The 20,745-nt window shown below is 32.6% G+C and overlaps 1 protein-coding gene across 2 annotated transcripts in view; it reads left to right on the plus strand.

The window, feature by feature from the left end:
- The window catches only part of Rubicon (run domain Beclin-1-interacting and cysteine-rich domain-containing protein rubicon), a 357,235-nt gene that overhangs the window by 75,803 nt on the left and 260,687 nt on the right, over nt 1-20,745 (plus strand). For both annotated transcript variants that reach the window (XM_090410954.1, XM_090410955.1), the window contains exon 5: nt 18,730-19,924. In XM_090410954.1, the coding sequence (XP_090267080.1) occupies nt 18,730-19,924 (1,195 nt within the window). The remainder of the gene's footprint in view (nt 1-18,729; nt 19,925-20,745) is intronic.

Consider the following 20,745-nt stretch of genomic DNA (forward strand, 5'->3'; position numbering starts at 1 on the left):
CTTCAAGTTTTGATTTTTGTTTTCATATTTTAATTTTGGTGATTCCTTCCTGTCATTTGCCCGTGTCATTCCTGTTTTGCTTATTCTGTTGTGTGTTTCCAAATGTAATTTGGCATTCACTAAATATTATGTTGAGTAACTTAAATATTTTTACTTGTTTTCTAGGTGTGCACCAAGAATGACATTGTTTTCGATTTTCTGTTGTTTAGTTTTTGTCTTGTTATTAATTTTCTTGGCAAATTTAATACAGCAATTATTCTGTTTTTTAAGAGTCCTAAAGACTTGTACTTGATTAATCTAAAATTATAACATCTGCTTAAAGGTAAGGAAGGAGCTCAGTTCAATGTCTCAAATTTTGATATTGGGTTTAATGCCAGTTCTGTAAAATAATGAGATCCATGTGAATTATGAGTAAGAGTGAATATGGATTTGAAAATCGAGATGTAAGTAGAAGACATTAGAATAAAAATAAATAAATACTGATGCCACTTATGTTAATTTATTATTTCTTTTTACAGAATTTTCAGCTACATTTCATAGCCGTTCTCAATAGAGAGTAAAGAAATAAACACAAAAAAGAACAATGATTAAATTGCAAGCAAATGACAACTGTAAGAGGATAACTCCATCTACATTATTAGAATTTAAGGAAAAAAATTAAATTAAATTAATGTTCATTAATTAATGTAGATGAAGTTGTCCTTCTGTAGTTGATATTGCATATATTGTCATGCATATACAATTTAATGATTGTTCTTTCATGTGTTCTCTTTTCTGCTGTATTGAAAATGATTATGAAATGTGGCCGAAAATTCTGCAAAAATAAATAATAAATTAACATAAGTGGCATCTGTATTAATTTATTTTTATTCTAAGCGTAGATATATTATGAATCCTTGTCTTAAACTTGATTTACTATCTTCCTCCACCTTCAATGCTAACTGCTGATTTGCAGTTTAAATATAGACAATAAATTGTCTATATTTAAACTCTAATTTAAATTCTATTGGGTCTGTTAAACCCAATATTTCATTCCATTTTGAGCAATTTTTCTTCACCTTGTCATGTCTTCACCTTTTCCAGATTCAACAAAATTTAATATAGATACTTGTTTACCATGATTTCTTAACTATTTGACTAAGAATATGATCCTCACTTCTGTTTTTCCTGAACCCATCCATTGCAAGTTTCTTTTTAATAATTTTTCTTACTCTTCTCACCTATGCTAGCATAAATCTTACATGAAAAACTCTTCATTAAATTTCTACTGTGATTCTCATATGTTTTATCACCCTTATATATATAGATGAGCACTATGATATCTGTACTCCAATCACCTGGAATTTGACTTTTACCATGCCTATTGAATTATGCAGTATAACCACTGTTAAACTTATCTCCATATTTGAGCATTTCTGATTGCATATTATCTACTTCAGCTGTCTTCCCACATTTCTGGATTTTGAATTTTTCTAGCTCAAATATTAATATTCATACAGCGGATTCTGGTTAATTTGTCCACTAGTTATTCAGGACAGTTGTTTTATTGGGACAAATATAGAACAAAAACAAAATGAGAATATATAACATGAATTTGCTTCATTTATTTGGGACACAATGCCATTTAATTGGACTAGCCAGTAATCTTGCATCAGTGTTGATTAAGACTATTTTATCATGCATATTGGATGGTTTTCCTTGTGTTATAAACTTGCTATGATGTTTTGATCGAAGAATGCAATGAATTGTTTAACTGCTGTCATGAACTAGTAAATGAAAGTTGTTAGTTATTGGGAAAAAAGGGCCAGGCATGGGTGATGACTGAATTTTTTAAGAATTGGTTTATGAGTTGGGGCATAGAATTACAGCTGAAATCAAGAAACATTTTACTGTTTCTTGACAGTTGCTAAGGAGGTCAGTGGAAAAGTTAATCGTTTATAAGCTATACAGTTTATGACCAATAATTGGCAAGGAATAATCAACAAGACATTCAAAATCATTTTGCTCACTGTGGTTTTAAGCATTCGTTCATGGATATGTCTGATGTGGCTTAATGTCCTGTTAGACATAAACCACATCAGAAAGTATGGAGTGTTTGCATCCATTAACGATAGTCTTCATTGAAAATGACAAATTTGAGGATGGAATTGAGGAGGAAATTGTAATAAAACAGAGGATATTAGAAGACCAAGAAAGTGATGAGGATGATACTCTTGAGTTACAAATGGCAACCAAGGATTCTAGAAAATTTATTACTGAATTATGGCTCTCTTTCATGCAGGAAGGCAATGCAGTACCTGCACTCATTCATTGATGAGGATAACACTCTTGAGCATGAACAAGTGGTGACCCAGGATGCTAGAAAATTTATTGCTGGATTACAACTCTTTCATGTAGGAAAGCAATAAAAGCAGTTGCAGTACCTGCACTGATTTTGTTCAGTTTCAGTCAAAAAAAAAAAAAAAAAACTATATGCTATGAATTCTTAGAACATCATTAAACTGCTAAGAAAAGCATTCATGTTTAATACGTATATAAATTATTTTATGACGAACATTTTACTTTAATTAAAGCCAATTATTTATATGTCAGTAATTTTGCCACTCAATAAATGAAAAACTTGTCTAATATTTTGTCTTGTGTATCTTTTAACCTCTTTTTGTGCAACTTCATGTAACTGGGGCAGCCATGTAATTGGGCTACATTGTGTTATTCCCAGTGTGATCCAGTTAACCAGAATACACTGTATACTCATGAATGCTTTCCTCTGGAATATTTTCTGTCACTGCTTAGCTCATTTAATAATCTTAATCTTATTTTCTGTTTCTATGTTACCTTTATAATCATCTTTGTAATCTCTTTGTTCCATTTCTAAATTTTTCAGTATCCTCCTAAATGATTTGTCACCTTCATGATACACATACCCACAGTAATATGTTGCATAGCACAATTAATGGGTGCCACAAAAGTGCTATGCAGAACCACACTGTTTAAAACAATATTATAAAATGTTACAGTGTAATGCGTTCCAAACAGAAAATTACATTCTTGATGAAAAAATATAATTACGTATTATTTGTTTACTGCAAGCTCACCAGAAATACCAATCGATGCACACAGAAAAATTAAAAAAATAATTCAAATAAGAAAGACATGCAACATAAAATAACCAGTTATATAGAAATAACAAAAACTATTAATCAGATATTCAATCCAAATTTAATAAGCAAGAAAACAAGAATAAGAATCCATAACTCAATAGCAAGACCTATTCTAACATATGGTTCAGAAGCCTGGACCATAACTCAAGCAGATAGAAAAAGACTGATAAGCTCTGAAATGAGATTTATGCTCAAAACAGCTGGATGCAATAGACTAGACTTCAAAAGAAATAGTGATATCTTAAAGGAACTTGAGGCGATATCTGTTTTAGACTACATCGATCTTTATAGAGAGAGAGAGAGAGAGATGGAGACAACATACAGAAAGAATGAGTGAAGGAAGACTCCCCAGAGAGATACAGAGATATCAACGTCAAGGGAGAATGGTTAGAGGATAGCCTTTGAAAAGATGGGAAGAGACCGTAACAGGCCACTAGGCCTATTACTAGAAAGGAAGAAGAATTAAAATAAAACAAAAAAAAGTAAAGATTTTTATTGTTGATAATTGAACACAAGCTTTTATTTTTAAAAATTGTATTTAAACAGTGTAGATTGCACAGTGTGTCTGTTCATTTTCTCTGCATACATATCAAATAGCATTTTGCAACTTGCCGAATTTTAGTGCTTTGTTCAGTGTTAGGATCAGTGTCCATAAGGAAATCAGAAGCAATGTCTATTTTTCTGATAAAAGTAGAAAGCTCATTTAATGAGAATTCTTTTGTGGGTGCTTATAATTGCACATAAAAGAGTGTGTAATAAAAATTTTTGTAGATCAACCTCAACATTGCTGCACCAAAGCTTGAAATAATACTAAAGCATACATCAATACAGCTGTTACTACAGTATGCTAAATCGCTATAGTACTGTTTCAGTACTGTAGTAGCATGCCAGGAATGCAGTAAGTGCTGTACTACCATTAAAATTCTTTCTTAATTATAAATCGTGCTATAGCAAAACCTGTGCTATGTCAGGTGTGTGTGTGTGTTCTTCCCAGGACTTTTTGTTTAGCTGCTTTTACATATAGCTTTGTTTTTTTATACATTTTTCTCTCAAGACACCTGCTGCCATAACTTTTTGGTATGATTTCTTGTTTTCCAGGAATGTCTTTTTAATTTTTTGTATCTGCTGTGAAGTTCAGATTTTTCTTTTCTTGCAAGCTACTTCATCACATGTCTCTGCCTGTATTGATCTATGCTTTCTTCAGATTTTGCCACTCAATCTCCAAGGTTTTGTTTCTTGTTTTCAAACTTTCATATTTTTATGTATGTATTTTTTCATATTTAATATTTGTATATTTGAGTCTGCAGTTTACATCTGAAAGCTGCTTGACTTTAATTAGTTTTAAAACTTTTGCACATATATGAACGAAAAAGTTTTCTTATTATCTTGCTAAATGGTAGTCACTTCCTGTTTAAAATCCCCTGGTTTTTGAACATGATGTTTGCAATGACTGCTCTATATCCTGAGCAGAAATCCAGCAGGTACTTATTATTAGCTTGGTCCTTTTCTCTAAACTTTTTTTCTGTATGTGTGTGTGTTAGATGTCCACAAGGAGACCAGCTTTTCTTTATGTGAATTGCTTTCCCCCCCCCACTCTGCATGCAGGTGTCTCAAAAAATTCCTCTACTTCTTCCTTACTAGAAGTTTCTGTTCAGATCACAGATAAATCTCATTGCTGATTTCTCATGTTGAAGTTTGTCCCCATGCCTCTACTCAAAATTGATTCCCATTCAGGAAGTTTGTCTTCATATTAAGTATTGAACAATAAAGCTATTTCTTTCTTTCCCTGAACACCTCTGCCAATATAATGTCTTTATAAATATTATTTAAAAATATTTTATCCTGTTTTAGTTATGTTCATCTTAACACCATTTAAGTTAATATAGTATTTTTGCAGTTCTTTTGCTAGTTGTGCCATAAGTTGCATCAGTCAGTTGATGCATCTTATGTTGATCATTATTTTCAGTTTCACTGAAGTTATTGTTGTATGTCAAAAACTGTTTTGTAACCAGTGTCTAAGCAGCAGTGACATTTCATTATCTTGTACCATCAGTTTTGTTAGTTGTTTAAGTTAGTATCTTTTTCAGTTAAGTTCTAAATTATCATCCCATTCACATTCTTTCATTATTCATATGTATATACTTAATCATAGAGTCATCGTATGTTATGCTTTCATGCAGGCCTACACATTTTACTGCATAAGCTTCAGTAATCCTGCAAAATAGGTCGGTTGCTCCTTATTCCCGGTGGTATCCCATGTCTGTCAAAGCGTGTGTTCATGGGACCAGTTTGCCTGCAGAAGGGAAAAAAACCCAGGATAAACTGTCTACACCCAAGACCGGCTAACTTGGCTATGGCTGAGGAAGATCCTTGAGCTCCTCACGTCTGCAATGGGAATCAAACCTAGGACACTCCTTCCCCAGGCACATGGTTGTGAAGCGCACAGCCACTTGGGTAACTGCACAGACAGTCATAGAGTACACCATGAGAAAATGAAGATTAGATATTGGAGTTAAAGCCCTGGTGCATTCTCCATATTCTTTAAAGGCTATGTAAAAAAGGTTTCTTCCCAGTTATCTAGCTGGCCACTCAGCTTTACATGCAGTAAATATACTGAAATGAAATAAAAACTATTTATTTTTTGTTAATTTCATATGTGGATAGTTTTAGTTTTCGAAAAATAGGAAAGAAAATATAATTGTATATAGTATATTTACTAAGATTTTCATTTAATGGCTTGTGAAGTTTTAGTGCTTCAAACTGTACATAGTTTCACTACTTATTTTTACAAACTTCTCCACTTGTCAGTAGTTGCCTTTCCTGCTTGGTGCCAAGCCTTCCTGTCCACCCACAGGTTTTCATTCAAATTTCTTTCCTTCAGCTAGACCCTCAACTACTAAATATAGTTATATCTATTTCCATATGCTCCCTCTGTCATTTATTCAACAAACACAAATTAAAACTGAATTGCAGATCTAACAACCTTTTTGCTAAGCAATGATCTCCTCAATTTTTACCAAAGAAAATATGGGTAGTTACCATTTCAGGCTGTCCATTAACTCAGGATGAAATTCTTGTTCTATCAAAATCACATAATTTTGCTATTGTTCTCCAAAAAACCACATTTAGATTTGCTCCATGATATTGAATGTAATTTATCCAATCCCTCCAGTAGTATGGAGGAGACTTCTAGATGAAGTTGGTACCAACTTCATCTAGAAGTTTCCTCTACACTACTTAATACCAAACTTCCCCCTTCCAACATTTCTTCAACAGAATTTAAAGCCTTATAATTACTAAGATGTAACAGCCATCTCACCATTACCAAAGTTTTTTTTTTTCCTTCATAACAAACTTCAGATTTTCTGCTAAAAGTGAGGAATTTATTCCTTCAACCATCCAATTCAACCAAACCCAATTTTGGTTCCTTTTTGATGTTGAATCCTTATTCACCAAAGTACAAATTATTTGACTTTGTATCATAATTCACTCTGTTATTTCATCTGCCAAAACGAACTTTACAGGCAAATTGAAGGAATCTCCATGGGACACTCTCTCTCTCTCCCATTCTTGCAAATTTTTTTATATAGAATTAGAAGAAATACTTTTCTCATTAATAGAGTTTTTCTTTTGGGTGCCCTATCAATGACATTTTTGCCATTTGGCTGCATAAGGAGGATACATTGCCAGCAAAAAAATCTAGCAAAAATGGATAATCTACCATACATAAATTTTATATTGGAAATAGAAAAGAACAATAACCTGGTTTTCCTAGATATTTTGCTCTCTGGCCCTCCTTCAGGTGAACTAACTACCTTTGTCTATTGCAAATCTACCTATACATGTTACTACATACAGCATTCTGCCTACCAAAAAATGGGAATAATAAAAAAATCTCTTGTATCATGCTCATACTGTATAATTCAATCCACAAGTTCTCGAACAAGAATTCCCTAATCTGCAATATATCACACAGTTGAATGGCTTCTCAAAACTGACTATATAATGTGTCTGTGATTCTTATAAACTTTTCTCCAGCAACTTTGAAATGATATGACAAGTTCCAGTTCCATATATTTCTGTCATTGCTGAACTAATTTCAAAATTTTCAAGAAATATAATCTAGTACTTACATTTATTCTGTTCAACAAATGCTCCTTGTGGTTTCTCTTTTTTAAAAATAAACAGTTTTCTCTATTTCTACCTAGTGTCTAACAAGTTGTCTGTGATTGCTATCTTTGTTTTGAACAAAGCTTGTCATGTATGTCATCTCCTTCTAAAACTTGATTAAATAATTTTGTTATAATTATATGTCATGCCCACTATTTTTCCATAATTCCATTGGTATTCCTCTTGGTCCTGCTGCCTTATCATTTTTCATTTCTTGCATTTCTGAAATGTTCCAGCCCTGCAATGTTATCATGGTTTAGACTTACAAATGAGCATGAATTCTTCTGATTGTTCTCCAAGCCCATCTTGCTTTCCATATCTTAATGTATGCTCAATTCCATAGCACTTTTTTTCAGACTTTTTTTACAGCACCTTACAACCTTTTTTGCCTCTCATTTGAAAACCTTCCAGATCTGCTTCCCTTTTGTAACTTAACCAAGCCTGATGTGCTTCTTTCTTTCTTTTTTTTCTTTTTATGGCAATTACTGCTCCTTCTCTCATTCACTCTACTTTCCCTTTATTCTCTTTCTATTCCAGCTGCCTTGTGAATTCACACTTTCAGATTGTAACATAATTCAGAAGTAATCCAGACTTCATCTATATCCATTTTTGCGTTAGGCATTTGCTGATATTGCAAATGCTATCACCCTGCAACAGACTAAGCATATACCTAAGGCTCGACAATTTCCGTTCCATCCTTTGGAGAAATGTCACTTAGGTTCTTGTTTCTGGGAAAAGCAACTTTTGTGACTTAAGAGGTAGTGATCAGTATTGCATTTTGCTTGCCTGTGCACTTTGGCATCTGGAATAATTCTTCTATTTCCTCTAGCTAAAATACAGTATTATTTACCTCAGCTTTTTAGTATGTTGGAAACATAAGTTTACAACCGATATGTTGTAAAACCATGTAAACTTATGAATATAATATTTGTGACAATAGGAGATGTTCATAACAGAGCAACCTTGTCCCTTATATAATTCTGTTAATCTTTTCAATTATCATTCCTCAGCCAGTTTATCCAAATGCTCCAATAACATCATCTCCCTGTTTACCTTAACTTGGCCATTAAACATCCCTCCCCATAATTAAAAGTTCTTCTTTTGAAGAGCATCCATCTATAGTTTCATTTAGGTCTTCAAAGAAGCTACTTAATGATTGCCACTGAATTGTCTGTAGGAGTCTAAATACCAATCAGTATAAGTGTTCTTCCAAATAGCTGTAATATTACTTGAATTAGCCTTTTGTTATTTTCCCAATTCACAATCTTATTTCTCCATCTCTTCTTTATCAAAAGACACTTAACAAAAGAACCACTTTAGCCTTAGCTTGCTCCACTTTATTTACTCCACTCCACTGATGTAAATATCCATAAATCTTATCCTGTCCTCTCCCTTTCTGTTTTTGTTTTGATGAGTTCTACCATTTTCAGGTCCTTTATCTTAATTTTTTCTGTTATCTCCAAATTTCCTCTTAAACTTTTTACAACCATATTCCAAAACAATATTTTCATATCCATAATCGATTTCCATTATTCTCCCCAGCTTCATCCTTGTTACCCAGTTAATGTAGCTTCAGTATTTTTCTAAGTTAGGATTGCAACCTTATGTCAAAATCCCAACTTTGCAAACCTAAGGACTTGATTTTGAGCTCCCCTGGATTTCTGAATCTTTTTGAACTATTCTTTTCTCTCTCATGTTTTTCAACAGCCTCCAAAATATTTCACTCCCTTTGTGATATTTATCTTTTAATTTTTTTCCAAAGTCTTCTGATTGTTTTAATTTAGCTAATTTTATATGTATCTTAGCTGTCTTGGAGTTTACTCTGTATTCTCTCAGAGCACCTGCTGGCTTATCTGCCAGGAACTTTTAATATTACTTCTTCTTTTCTTCTTTCACTTATTGAGTCCACAAGGAAGTTGATTTTTTCTTTTTTTTTTTATCTCTGCAAACTTCACTGTTTGCTTCAGATTTCACCATCAAGTATCTCAAGTTTGGTTCTTGTTTTCAAACTCTGTTACTTTTTACCCAATACTATTTATATATTTTGAGCATACCATTTACTTCTGAAAGGTGATTAGTTTAAATTCTTTTTAAAACTTTTGTACATATATATATTTATTTTTATTGTGATGAAAGCTAAATGACGATTGCTTCCTTTCAAATTTCCTGTATACCTGAACAGGTGCAAAGCCATTTTTATAGTTTGCATCCCATTTCTGTTTACAAAATTTCAGAACCTTACACTTTGCAACATTGAACTGACAGTTCCATGCACTTCCCCATTCATACAGTATATTCAGGTCCTCCTGTATAGCCACACTATCTATTTGGCTCCTTGTATCTGCGTACTCCAATTGAATTTATGCATATCAGTGTGTTGTACATAGTGTAGTGACTAATCTTTGTCCTTCTGGTACTTAGCATTATTATTAACTTTGCCCTTTTCTTCAGATTTCCCAAACATTTCGATATATCTTTCTGCTGTTTAAATCTCCCAAAAGAGTCAACTTTTCCGTTTGTTGTCCTCTCTTATCATATGCAAAACTCTTCTTCTTCTTCTTCTTTTAATAGAAGAGTCTGTGGGACCACAAATATCTCATTGGGTGATTTCCCATTTTGAAATTACACATAGTTAACTATAGTTTTGTTAAAGACAGTACACTGCACTCCAGTTTTCATTTGACAAATCTTGAACCACACAAATGAGCAAAACTTTCAGAATATCACCTTATTCTGATGACTTTTTATGACCCCTAAATTCTGATTTCCAAACTATTCTTCAGTGGGATTTTGATGACCATGTTAATTTCACATAAAACTCAAACCCATCCTATTTCTTTCAAAAATGAAATTTTCTTTTGACAATACCTAAATCTCTGAACAAAACAAGATTTCTCTTTTTAGGATGGCTCCACATTTTTCAGTCCTTGACATAAATATATTACAAATATTGCCTCCTAAGCATCCAAGAAATTAGATTTTCTCTTTTGCACACAGTATGTAGGACCCCCCCCCTCCACTATTAATCTTTGACTATGTGGAGGTCCGATGATGAAGATAACTACTTTACATCTTCATCACAACTGTGATTTCTATAAGAATTAATAAACTTATAAAAATCACAAATCCACTGTTGAAATCCATTCTCACATTTTGGTGGTGTCCCTAAGTGCTTTATAAAAATACTTGGATTCACTGCAGTAGGCCAGTGAAATTGATAAATGCCCTGTTTCTCAGGAATCAAACCAAAAACTTATGCTTATGAAAAATGCTTTAAATAAAAATTTATGTGTAGAAAAAATTTGAAAGATTTGCTAACTCAAAAATTTGCTGAGTAAATATTTTAATATTTATTTACTTAGCAAATTTTTATTTAGTTAAAATATTTACTTAGGGATTGATGTTTCTATGTGATTTAAATCCTTGAGTGAAGGTTTTAGTTTTGGCGTAACACCCTATGGTATTCTTGACACTGATATTGTGAAAAAAATCATGAAATACTTATTCCTTAACAATCAGATCATATTACACTCAAAACAGCAGCCACCTTTTAAATGATATTGTCCCCAAAAACTTGCATGACTGTCCATCCAAGTAAATAAGTAATATAACTGACTTAGAAGAGGCACCTAAGTTAAGAGCATAATGTAACTGTCTTTAGGATATTAGGTAATGCATCAGTACTCATGAATGAACAACACAGACTGAGTATAAAATTGTTTTTCTTCAATTCTCTCCATCTACTTAGAAATGGAGTCTCTTACTTGGTCAACTTGTAAGACAAATGAACTCATCAAAATATGCTCAGTCAGTCTGACATTTTAATGAAACAACTAAACTCTTACCATCCTTTTACTCCTAGTTATGTTGTGTACCAAACATTTAGTATTGTCATTCCATTCACAAATAGTAGACAGCATGAGATCCTTAATTCACAGAGTTAGCATACCTCTTGCAAATAGTCAAGTACATGATATCTTTTACTTGCTTCTGCCTCCTCCTCTCATAGCATATAGCTAAACTTTGAAGAACCATACCATCATACTATTTCTTTCATTAAAAATCTTTATTTATTCAAAAACTCTCTCAGAAATCGTCAAGTTGACCATTGTTACCCAATTGGGTATCCTGATACCCAAACATGATATCCTCTACTTGCTTCTGCCTCCTCCTCTCATAGCACATAGCTAAACTTTTGAAGAACCATACCATCATACTATTTCTTTCATTAAAAATCTTTATTTATTCAAAAACTCTCAGAAATCAAGTCAAGTTGACCATTGTTGTTCATGGAGGCCTGGATAATAATAATAATTGTTACATATGACTAGTTTAGATGTAGAATAATTTTTTCAATGTTGAAGTGAAGAGGCCAGTTCTTATATAGAAGGTCTGTTCCACTGGATGTGTGGTAGACTTTTAAAAGTACAGGTAACCCTTGTATAATGCAGATGTTAGGTTCCACAAAAATGGCGTGTTATATAAATCGCGTTATGCAAGATTCAGATCACACTGAAAAAGTAGGGTTAGGTTCCAAAACTTTTTTTTTTTAAGATTATATAAACAATGACATATCCAATAAAAAAATATTTTTATTTGATTCAGGTAATTCATGTAAGTTAAGGAAACATATAAACTATGAAGCAAATACATAGTATAAAATTATAAAAAATTATAAATTGTACATAAACTTCATTGCACATAATACATAAATGTTTTAGGCAAAATAAAATAAAGTGTATATTTTAATTGTCATCACTCTCTTCAAAACTAACATTTCGTAGATGTTCTTTATTTGTGAGTGGCCGGACGTCGTCATCACTTGAAATATCTTGGACATCATTTGTATAATTCTCACTGCATACTTCATCTGGGTTTAGTTATCAAGAATCAGTAATAAAACTTTGCTTACCACTATGCTATAATTTTTTATTAAGTTCATAATATGGAGCTAAACAAATATCCAATTGTCTCGTGAATTTTACGGAGCGCTCCATTGAGGGATCATTATCCATAAAATAACTTTCTTACCAAGTCCAATCTTTCTGCTAATTTCTTTAAACTGAATTCTTTAACGAATTCATCATAATCAGAATCTTCAGCAGAACTTTCCCTGCCATTTGGTTCGACATCATTTATTAATTGTATCTGTTCCTCCTCATTTAAATCTATTTCCCCATCAATTAATTCACTATTGAAGAGATTGGAGCTCTTATGAAGTTCGTGAAGGTTGAGTCTCATATGCTGATCGAAACCGAATGTATCTTCATTCTTGTTCAATTGTTACTTTGGCAGTTTATAGTGGGTGGGTTTATTCCTATTAACAAACGCTTATATCGCAAAAGCGCTCTAAGTGACTATTACTATAAAAAGAATGTTTTTTACATAAAAAAAGCATCACATATTATATGTGTAACTCACCAAAAAATAAAGTGATTATGATTTTTAATGTGCTTTCCTGGAAACGAAGACAATTTTCAACAATAAATACTTTATACGGCAAACAATTGACGTACATTCGTACTAAAGGGTATTTCCCCTGATATAAATTCGCTACTTATAACTACATGCGATTCATGCAGACGCAAATTTAACGAAGATAAAATTTGATTTTTAAGTCACGCGTTGAAAAAATATATGAAAAGATAAAGGGTTACTACAGTTTGTAGACTGTCTTATATTATATGAAACCGCGGTTTCATATAAGAGTTACTACAATTTGTAGTAACATCTTATATGAACAAGATTTCAACAAGGGTTACTACAATTTATAGACTGCGTTATATCGAAACCGCGTTATACGAAGGGTTACCTGTACCATCTTTACTCTTAGTTGAAATGGAAGGGCAAGATTTATAACCAACAATATGATTTATCATTGGGCTCTCTGTTATTAATTACAGAGATATGAAAAATTTGAAACAATAGCTTTATCACAAGCTGTTCTGAAACCAGCCATATGGTGGTGGTATATGGATGATATTGTTTGGAAACTCAGCCTCATTGATCTAAATCAAAGGTTGGCAAAGTGGTCAATATCAACCCCTGGGGGGTCGATGTGGCTATCCAGGGGGTTGATAAATGTCTAGGGGTCAAAAGAGGTAAATAAACACCTAAAAGGATTTTGAGTAACACCTAGTAAACATTCAACTATTCATCAAATACATCCTTCTCATTAACTATTCCAAGTAAATCAATAAAATGTAAATTTTTTAATGTTTTTTATAAATTTCTTTAAGTATTTTCTTTAAATATTTCTTATCGAGAAGCAGTAATGAAGTAAAAGGATAAAGGAATTGTTATTTTTAAATTGAGAAATTTATTATTGATAACATTTATTCATTTATTTAACATGATGGGGGTCGATGAGGGATCAAGAATTCCACGATAGGGTCAGTGGTCTAAAGAGTTTGCCGACCCCCAATCTAAATGATCATCCTGCCTGTCTCTCCATCGAAAAATAATATCATCAAAATATAGCGCCACAATTAACTTCATTTTCTAGATACATTAATTATCGAAGAAGTGGGCAGTAATTCATCACTATATCTATGGAAAGCCCACTTAACTGGGCATTATTATCACTAAAAAATAGAGTAGCCCCGTATCTTAGGAGCAGATATTGATATAAAGGAAATAGTCTGTCCTTCTCTTTGACCAGTTCAAGTTAACAGTTATCCAAAAATGTCATTTATAGATTACTATATAGAGAGAAACTTGTGTGCCATCAGATCTAAGATATCTAAACTTATTTCTTCATCCTATTTTGAAACTTCAGTGTGTAGCTATAGATCTATTCTACAAGATGGTGGCTTAGAAGTACACGTTGAATATGTAACTCTTGTGCTAGTGTCATTAAATGTGTTAACGATCATGTATATGAGTTTTCTCTCAGCTCTGATCATAAACTTGTACATTATAAGCAAACTCTTATAATGCTTTAAAAATATAACTGCTTTCTGAGCTTTCTATCAGCCTTATTTTCCACATTTGTTTTCTAGTTATTTATCCTGATTCCTGATGATGTCAGATAATTGAGAGTAAGAACATGTTAATATTCTGTTTAATCTATATAGTCTTTTGACAGGAATATCCCTGGTATTTTACTGTTTTATAATCTATCATCTTGAGTTTACTTCAAAAAAGAATTTCATAATATTATGAATAGCTCATCAAGAAGTAAAATCAGATGTGCTGAACTTAGCACACACATAGAGGAGGTGATTAGGAATGACATAGAATGTGACACTATTAATGAAAGATTTAATGGAAAATAGCAATCTCCAATGGCTGCTGACAAGAAATGGCTCAACAAATTAATAAATAAAAATGGAAAACTCAAAAACAGATGAAATATCAAAAAATATTATATATCTTATATAAGAAAATGTGTTTCTACCTTCTTAGTGCCTCAGGCCTATTACAGGATATGGATTATCCAGAAGCTGTCCCTCCCAAAGATAGCATCAATGAAATTGAAAATGGTATCCAGGAATGAAAAATAGAAAAAGTCTTGTTGAAGATATAATTTATGAAGTATTAAAATTTGGACTTGAAGAATTGTTACTAACTGGTGAAACTCTACAGTATTATTATCATTGAATCTATTAAGAATCAATGACTGAAATCATAATTATGCAAAAAAAAAATTAAAATTGGATATAAATTCTAAAAGTCAATTGATTTTGCCTAATATAACTTACAAGTTGTTTATTAGTTATTCAGAAGGACTGTAGATCAACTTGAAGCAAATTAGCCATAGAATATTTGATATTTAGGAGAAAATTTTCTACAACGGTCACTGTATGTGAAATCAAATTGTTGAAAAATGTGATAAATATAATTTATCTATACATTACTTTTATCACCTCTAAATAACATTTGTCATCACAGCCCGTGCTTCTATTTAAGATGCATTAATGAATGAAATATAGACATTAAATATATTGAGTGCAGGTTATTGTAAACAGTAATCAAGCAGTCATTTTTTACATAAAGCATGGGAGATTACTTTCAGGTAATAAAGAATTTCTACAAGGGGACTTAATAGCCTGTAAGCTTTTAGAGTTATATTGGAACATATATTCAGAAAACTTGATTGGACAAAAATCTGTCAATATTTCATAAAAGAAACTAAGCAGTCTTTTATTTGCTAACAATATTGTCATCTTCCAAAAAGACTCCAATAAACAAAAATCTCCCTGGATGACACTAAAAATAAATATGTGCCAGAGATCTGGGACAAATATTTCATCAGTAGACAGAAATACAGTCCAGAATAACCAAAGCATGGAACAACTGCTTGACATTGGCCATATGTGTTCATATATGTATGATGTATGTGTGTGGGTAGTCTGAAAAGTTCTCGGCCTCAACCATAAATGTCAACATGATCAGCAAAATTTTTTTTTTTTTCTAAGTTGGTACATCAGTCATAGCCATCAATGTGAAATTGTAAATCATATCAAGTAGTTTTTTTTTTATAAAGCCAAAGTGTTGTCTGTATCCCTTGAAATGGATAAAATTGAGAATCATGCAGTTATAAAATTCTTTGTAAAAGAAGATTTAATGCCAAAATAAATGAAATTCATTGAAAGTTCATAAAAGTTTATGGGCACTCTTTTCCTTCATTTTTCAATAATTAAGAAGTGGGCTGCCAAGTTTAAATGTGACCGTACCAGCCTTGAAGATGATCCACGTGAAGGATGTTCAAAAAGAGTAACAACACCAGAAATCATTGATAAGTGCACGATATGGTATTGGATGACCAGCAAGTCGAAGTGCATGAAATTGCTGAAACTATAGGCATTTCAAAAGAACGTGTAGGATACATTTTGCATGGAGAATTGCAAATGAAAAAGCTTCGCATAAGATGGGTGCCACGCTTGCTCACAGCAGATCAAAAACGCACTCACATGAAAATCCCTGAACAGTGCTTGTAGCATTTTAACAAGAAGAAAACTGATTTTTGCATTTATTTATGGATGAGACTTGGATTCACCATTACCCACCAGAATCCAAACAGCAGTCAAAACAGTGGACAGAAGTCAGTTGTTCAGTGCCAATGAAGACAAAGTCGGTTCCATCAGCAGGAAAGGTCATGGCATTGGTGTTTTGGGATGCTAAAGGCATTTTGTTTATTAATTATCTTGAAAATGGTAAGACAATAACCAAGGAATACTATTCCAATCTTTTAACCAGACTAGATAAAGAAATTCGTGAGAAAAGACCCAGTTTGCAGAAGAAAAAAAGTCATCTTTCATCAGGACAATGCACCTGCCCACAAAGGTATTTTGGCAATCTGCATTATGAATTGTTGGAACATCTACCCTATTCCCCCATGGTAGAGGGGTATTTTGCAGATCTTACTGAAAACCACTACAGAGACAGGATAATGGCACTGGAGCATTGCTGGAATAAATGTATTAGTCCTAAGGGAGATTATGTTGAGTAATAAAAATAATTTTGAAATTATAAATTCTTTTTTTCATTGTTAGGCTGAGAACTTTTCAGACCACCCGTGTGTGTGTGTGTGTGTAGCTAAGTTGAAAGACAAGACAGCTCTTATTAGATAATGGGCTGTCCTATAAGAGATTCAGATGAAGATAAATCGATGTGGGTGGGGGGATATGATATCATAGCAGTAAATAACTGCACAAGGAGTCCCCATGAGAAAGAGAGAGAGTGGAGAAAATTGGAAGATTCTTTTTCATAGCATATAATGGCAGCAAATAGCTTGCTCCTGAAGAACAGCTCTTTTCTATTGCCATATTCTATCGTTTCTATGCTGCTCCATCAATATTTGTCACATTCAAGCAAACATTAACTTATGTATTGTGCAAGTTTAGTGGATGTAGGTCTTTAGTTTGGAAAGTGTGTGTAGTATTTAATTTATGCAGAACACATTTATTGACAAATGGTTTCTACTCAAGGAGCTTGTTAGTTTTTATCATTAACTGCTCTTCCCAATTTATGATCCAAATAAATGATTTTGTGTTTAGTAGAATCTCATCTGTTTTGGATTTTTGTCTCAGTGATTCTAATTATGGTATTTGAGTAATTCCTCTAATTCATCTTTCGTAATTGTGTAATTCATCTTTTTGGTTCTCTAAGTTATTCCTGTGCCTTCCATATTTTATTTACTGAAATGTGTCATGCTGTTCAAATTGTATATCTTGGCAGCATTTCAAATGGGATATACAAAAGATTCCTAGTAATCTTTTTATATAGTTCCTACCCATGAAAGGTTTATTTGTACTTATAGTACAGTCATACCGTTGGCATAAGGATTTTTTTTTCAATTTTTATTGATGTTATATATAATTTATATTTTTTAAATTTAGTTTTTACATAGCCCTGAATCCCTGGCCTAGAGACCAAACATGGAACTTTTTCAATCCACTTCAGGCCTCCAATAAGCGAGGCAGTGATCTCACACTGGACAATGAAATTCATCTCCCGGCTTAAAGATTCACAAACATCCATGCCCAGGGTGGGATTCAAACTCGCAGCCTGTTGGTTGGAGAGCAGGTATGCTAACCACTCAGCCAACCAGGTAAATATGCATTATCTGATCTCACACAGCTGCATGGCTTCTCACTCCCCTGTAAACCAGGCAAACTGGCTTGAGAGCACATCTTTGTATCATCTTACTTGGCATCATCTAAACAACGGTAACATCTATCTTAAAAACTGTAGATATGATAAATCACACACAAAAAAATGCTGACATTGTATTTTACTTATTTAAACAATACATTATTTAACTGTTTAAAACATTTATGAATTTAAAATGAAATGACAGAAATATGCACATTAAATTACTCCATTCTTTTGGTTTATCTTCTGAAGCAGTGAATTTAATTTTTTTGCAGCATTTCTTGTGGGAATTAAGTAATAGTTGTCTGGTAGGTGTGAATGAATTTCATTGTTCAGTGCAAGATCACCATCCCACTTATCAGTATGAGGCTGAAGTTGCTTAAAATGTTCCATGTTTGATCTCTGGAGTAGACATATTTTTGACATATTTCTAAAACCTTTAGGGTTTTAGAAATATGTCAAAAAAAATACCAAAAAAAAAAAAAAACTATAAATATTCCTTATCCTACCCATAGTACTGTTGTACTATATGGTTTACAGTCTTTCATGAGTGGGAGAGAGGGAAAAAAAGTCATCTCTCACTACAGAAGACTTATTGTAATGAGAATAATTTGTCACAACATATTTGATTTCCTTTAAAATGGCATCAACCCTGAGACTTGGATGCGATTTTTGATAGATTGTTAGAGGAGATGAGTTATTTGTTATGCTGCAAATATACTGTTCTGTTTAAGGATTTTAATAACGCAATGAATTAAAAATAAAAAGTAACATCATTTTTTTTGTTTTTGATTTAAAGGTTCTGAAACAAGTGGATTATTCTGGGTTTACTTTGAGAAACCAGAAGGATTACTTATCTTCAAGGCACCAGCAGCTCACTCCAAATGAAATAATTATTAAATCAAAAGAAACAAGTAGAACTGCTAATTATTATAATTTCTCAACATTTTCAACAAAGAATTCTCCAAAGCATCTCAGCAAAATAAATTTGTTCAGAACATCCCATGTTTTTAGGAAAAGTTTTATGGTAAATAAGAATGGCAAGTACAACAGGAGGAAATATAGCAAAGTGAAACCTAGATTTTTTTCTTCAGCTTTTTCAGTTGCTAAACAACTTAAGGATAAATATTCTAAAGTTAATCTTAAGGATAATCCTGCCTTTCTGATGCAGAAATGGAAAATAAAAGGAAGTGAACTCTATACTGGACTTACAAAAAAACCTCTTGCCATACCTTTATGTGCACAGCAGGTGAATGTTTCCAGTGTGAAAGCAGACAAACCATCTCAAACATATGTTACTGATCAAATATTTAATAATCCTTTCTTTATATCTCACTCTTCTGAAGATGCAGATAATCACTTAATGGTCCAATTTGAACATGCTACACCTGCAAGCACAAATCATGTAGAACTGCTTTGTAGCAGTAGCAGTTATCCAGATCTGAGAAAAATATCATCACCTTTAGCAAGAACTAAAAGCGATAATATAAGTATGATTTTACTTGATGAGCTAAGATGGCAGAATTTAGATTTATCTGCCAGTTTTGAGAATCTTTTGGTTTTAAAAAACAAAAAGAATGAATTTTCAGTGTTGGACTCTAAAAGCTGTGATAAATTTAGCACCTCTCTATTTCAAGTAGACAGAACTAATTATTCCTTAAACAGTATCTTAAAACCAAAAGGCATTAATATATCCATTGAACAAGTTAATCAATTCGCAGAATCCCAATGTGATACTTCCACTGTCTGTTGTGCAAGCCCCACACCACATGGTGTTAATGATGGTATATCTAATGATGGCGGTCAAAAGAGTTCAAGTTCAGCCTGGAAAGCCCAGCATACAAGGTCAAGATCTGATATTCCTCATGTATCCCACTCTTCATTATATACAGAAAAAGAAATTAATGACATCAGATCAATAACTCCTCCACCACTGTCTTCATCTTTACCAAATATGAATGAAAGACAAAAGAAAATAAGCCTTCTTGATGGTGGTAGGTATTTGTTGTTATTGTTACTGTCAAATTTCTTTAATTTAGAAAGATTCATCAGTTATAGAAAGTGTTTAAAACCAATATAACTTATAGTTACTGGAAGTAATAGCTCTAATAAATTGTAACAGATTTTATTAGAACCATTTTAATATTTTTGAAACAATTTGAGGTGGCAACCATTATTATTGATTATAATAATAATAATACAAGGTGACCACAGAATGATCATGAAACTTCAGTATGCATCGGTTTGAAGTTTCACATAATTACCTGTTTTTAATCTGGCTTACAGTTTTTAACTGGATTAGTTACATTTGAGTAAAAATTGGGACAATACAAGGAATTCCAGTTTCTTGACATAACTCATTCCTATTGCACTTTTTCTTTGTGGGAGAGAGATTATGTAACAGGAAGTTTACAGTAAATTCCATTAAAAATTCATTTGACTGGAAATTGTCATAATCAAAATAAATTCGAATCACAATGTTTATATGAAGGTTTCTCTCTCTCTCTATTCCCACCAAATCTTGTCATGTCAATAACACTGACTGAAAATATCTGAAACCAATATTTACAAAAATGGTCACATAGCCTGCAATCTTTAGTATGTCTTGTGCTGAAGCATAAAATAAAACACGAGACACTGCCCAGCGAGAATGTGTTGGTGCAGACTCCAAGTTGTTAGTATCTGGTTACAGGTGCTGCTGAAACACCTCACTCATAATCTGCATTGTAACAAAAATAGTTTCTGACTGTAAGCATGCATCTTACTCTTTCAAAATGGCAAAAACTGAATGATTTATGTGCAGTTGTGATTTGTG

The sequence above is a fragment of the Typopeltis vanoorti genome, chromosome 21, assembly GCF_054136105.1.
Source record: "Typopeltis vanoorti isolate ZY-2024b chromosome 21, IOZ_Tvanoo_1.0, whole genome shotgun sequence".
Classification (NCBI taxonomy): domain Eukaryota; kingdom Metazoa; phylum Arthropoda; class Arachnida; order Uropygi; family Thelyphonidae; genus Typopeltis; species Typopeltis vanoorti.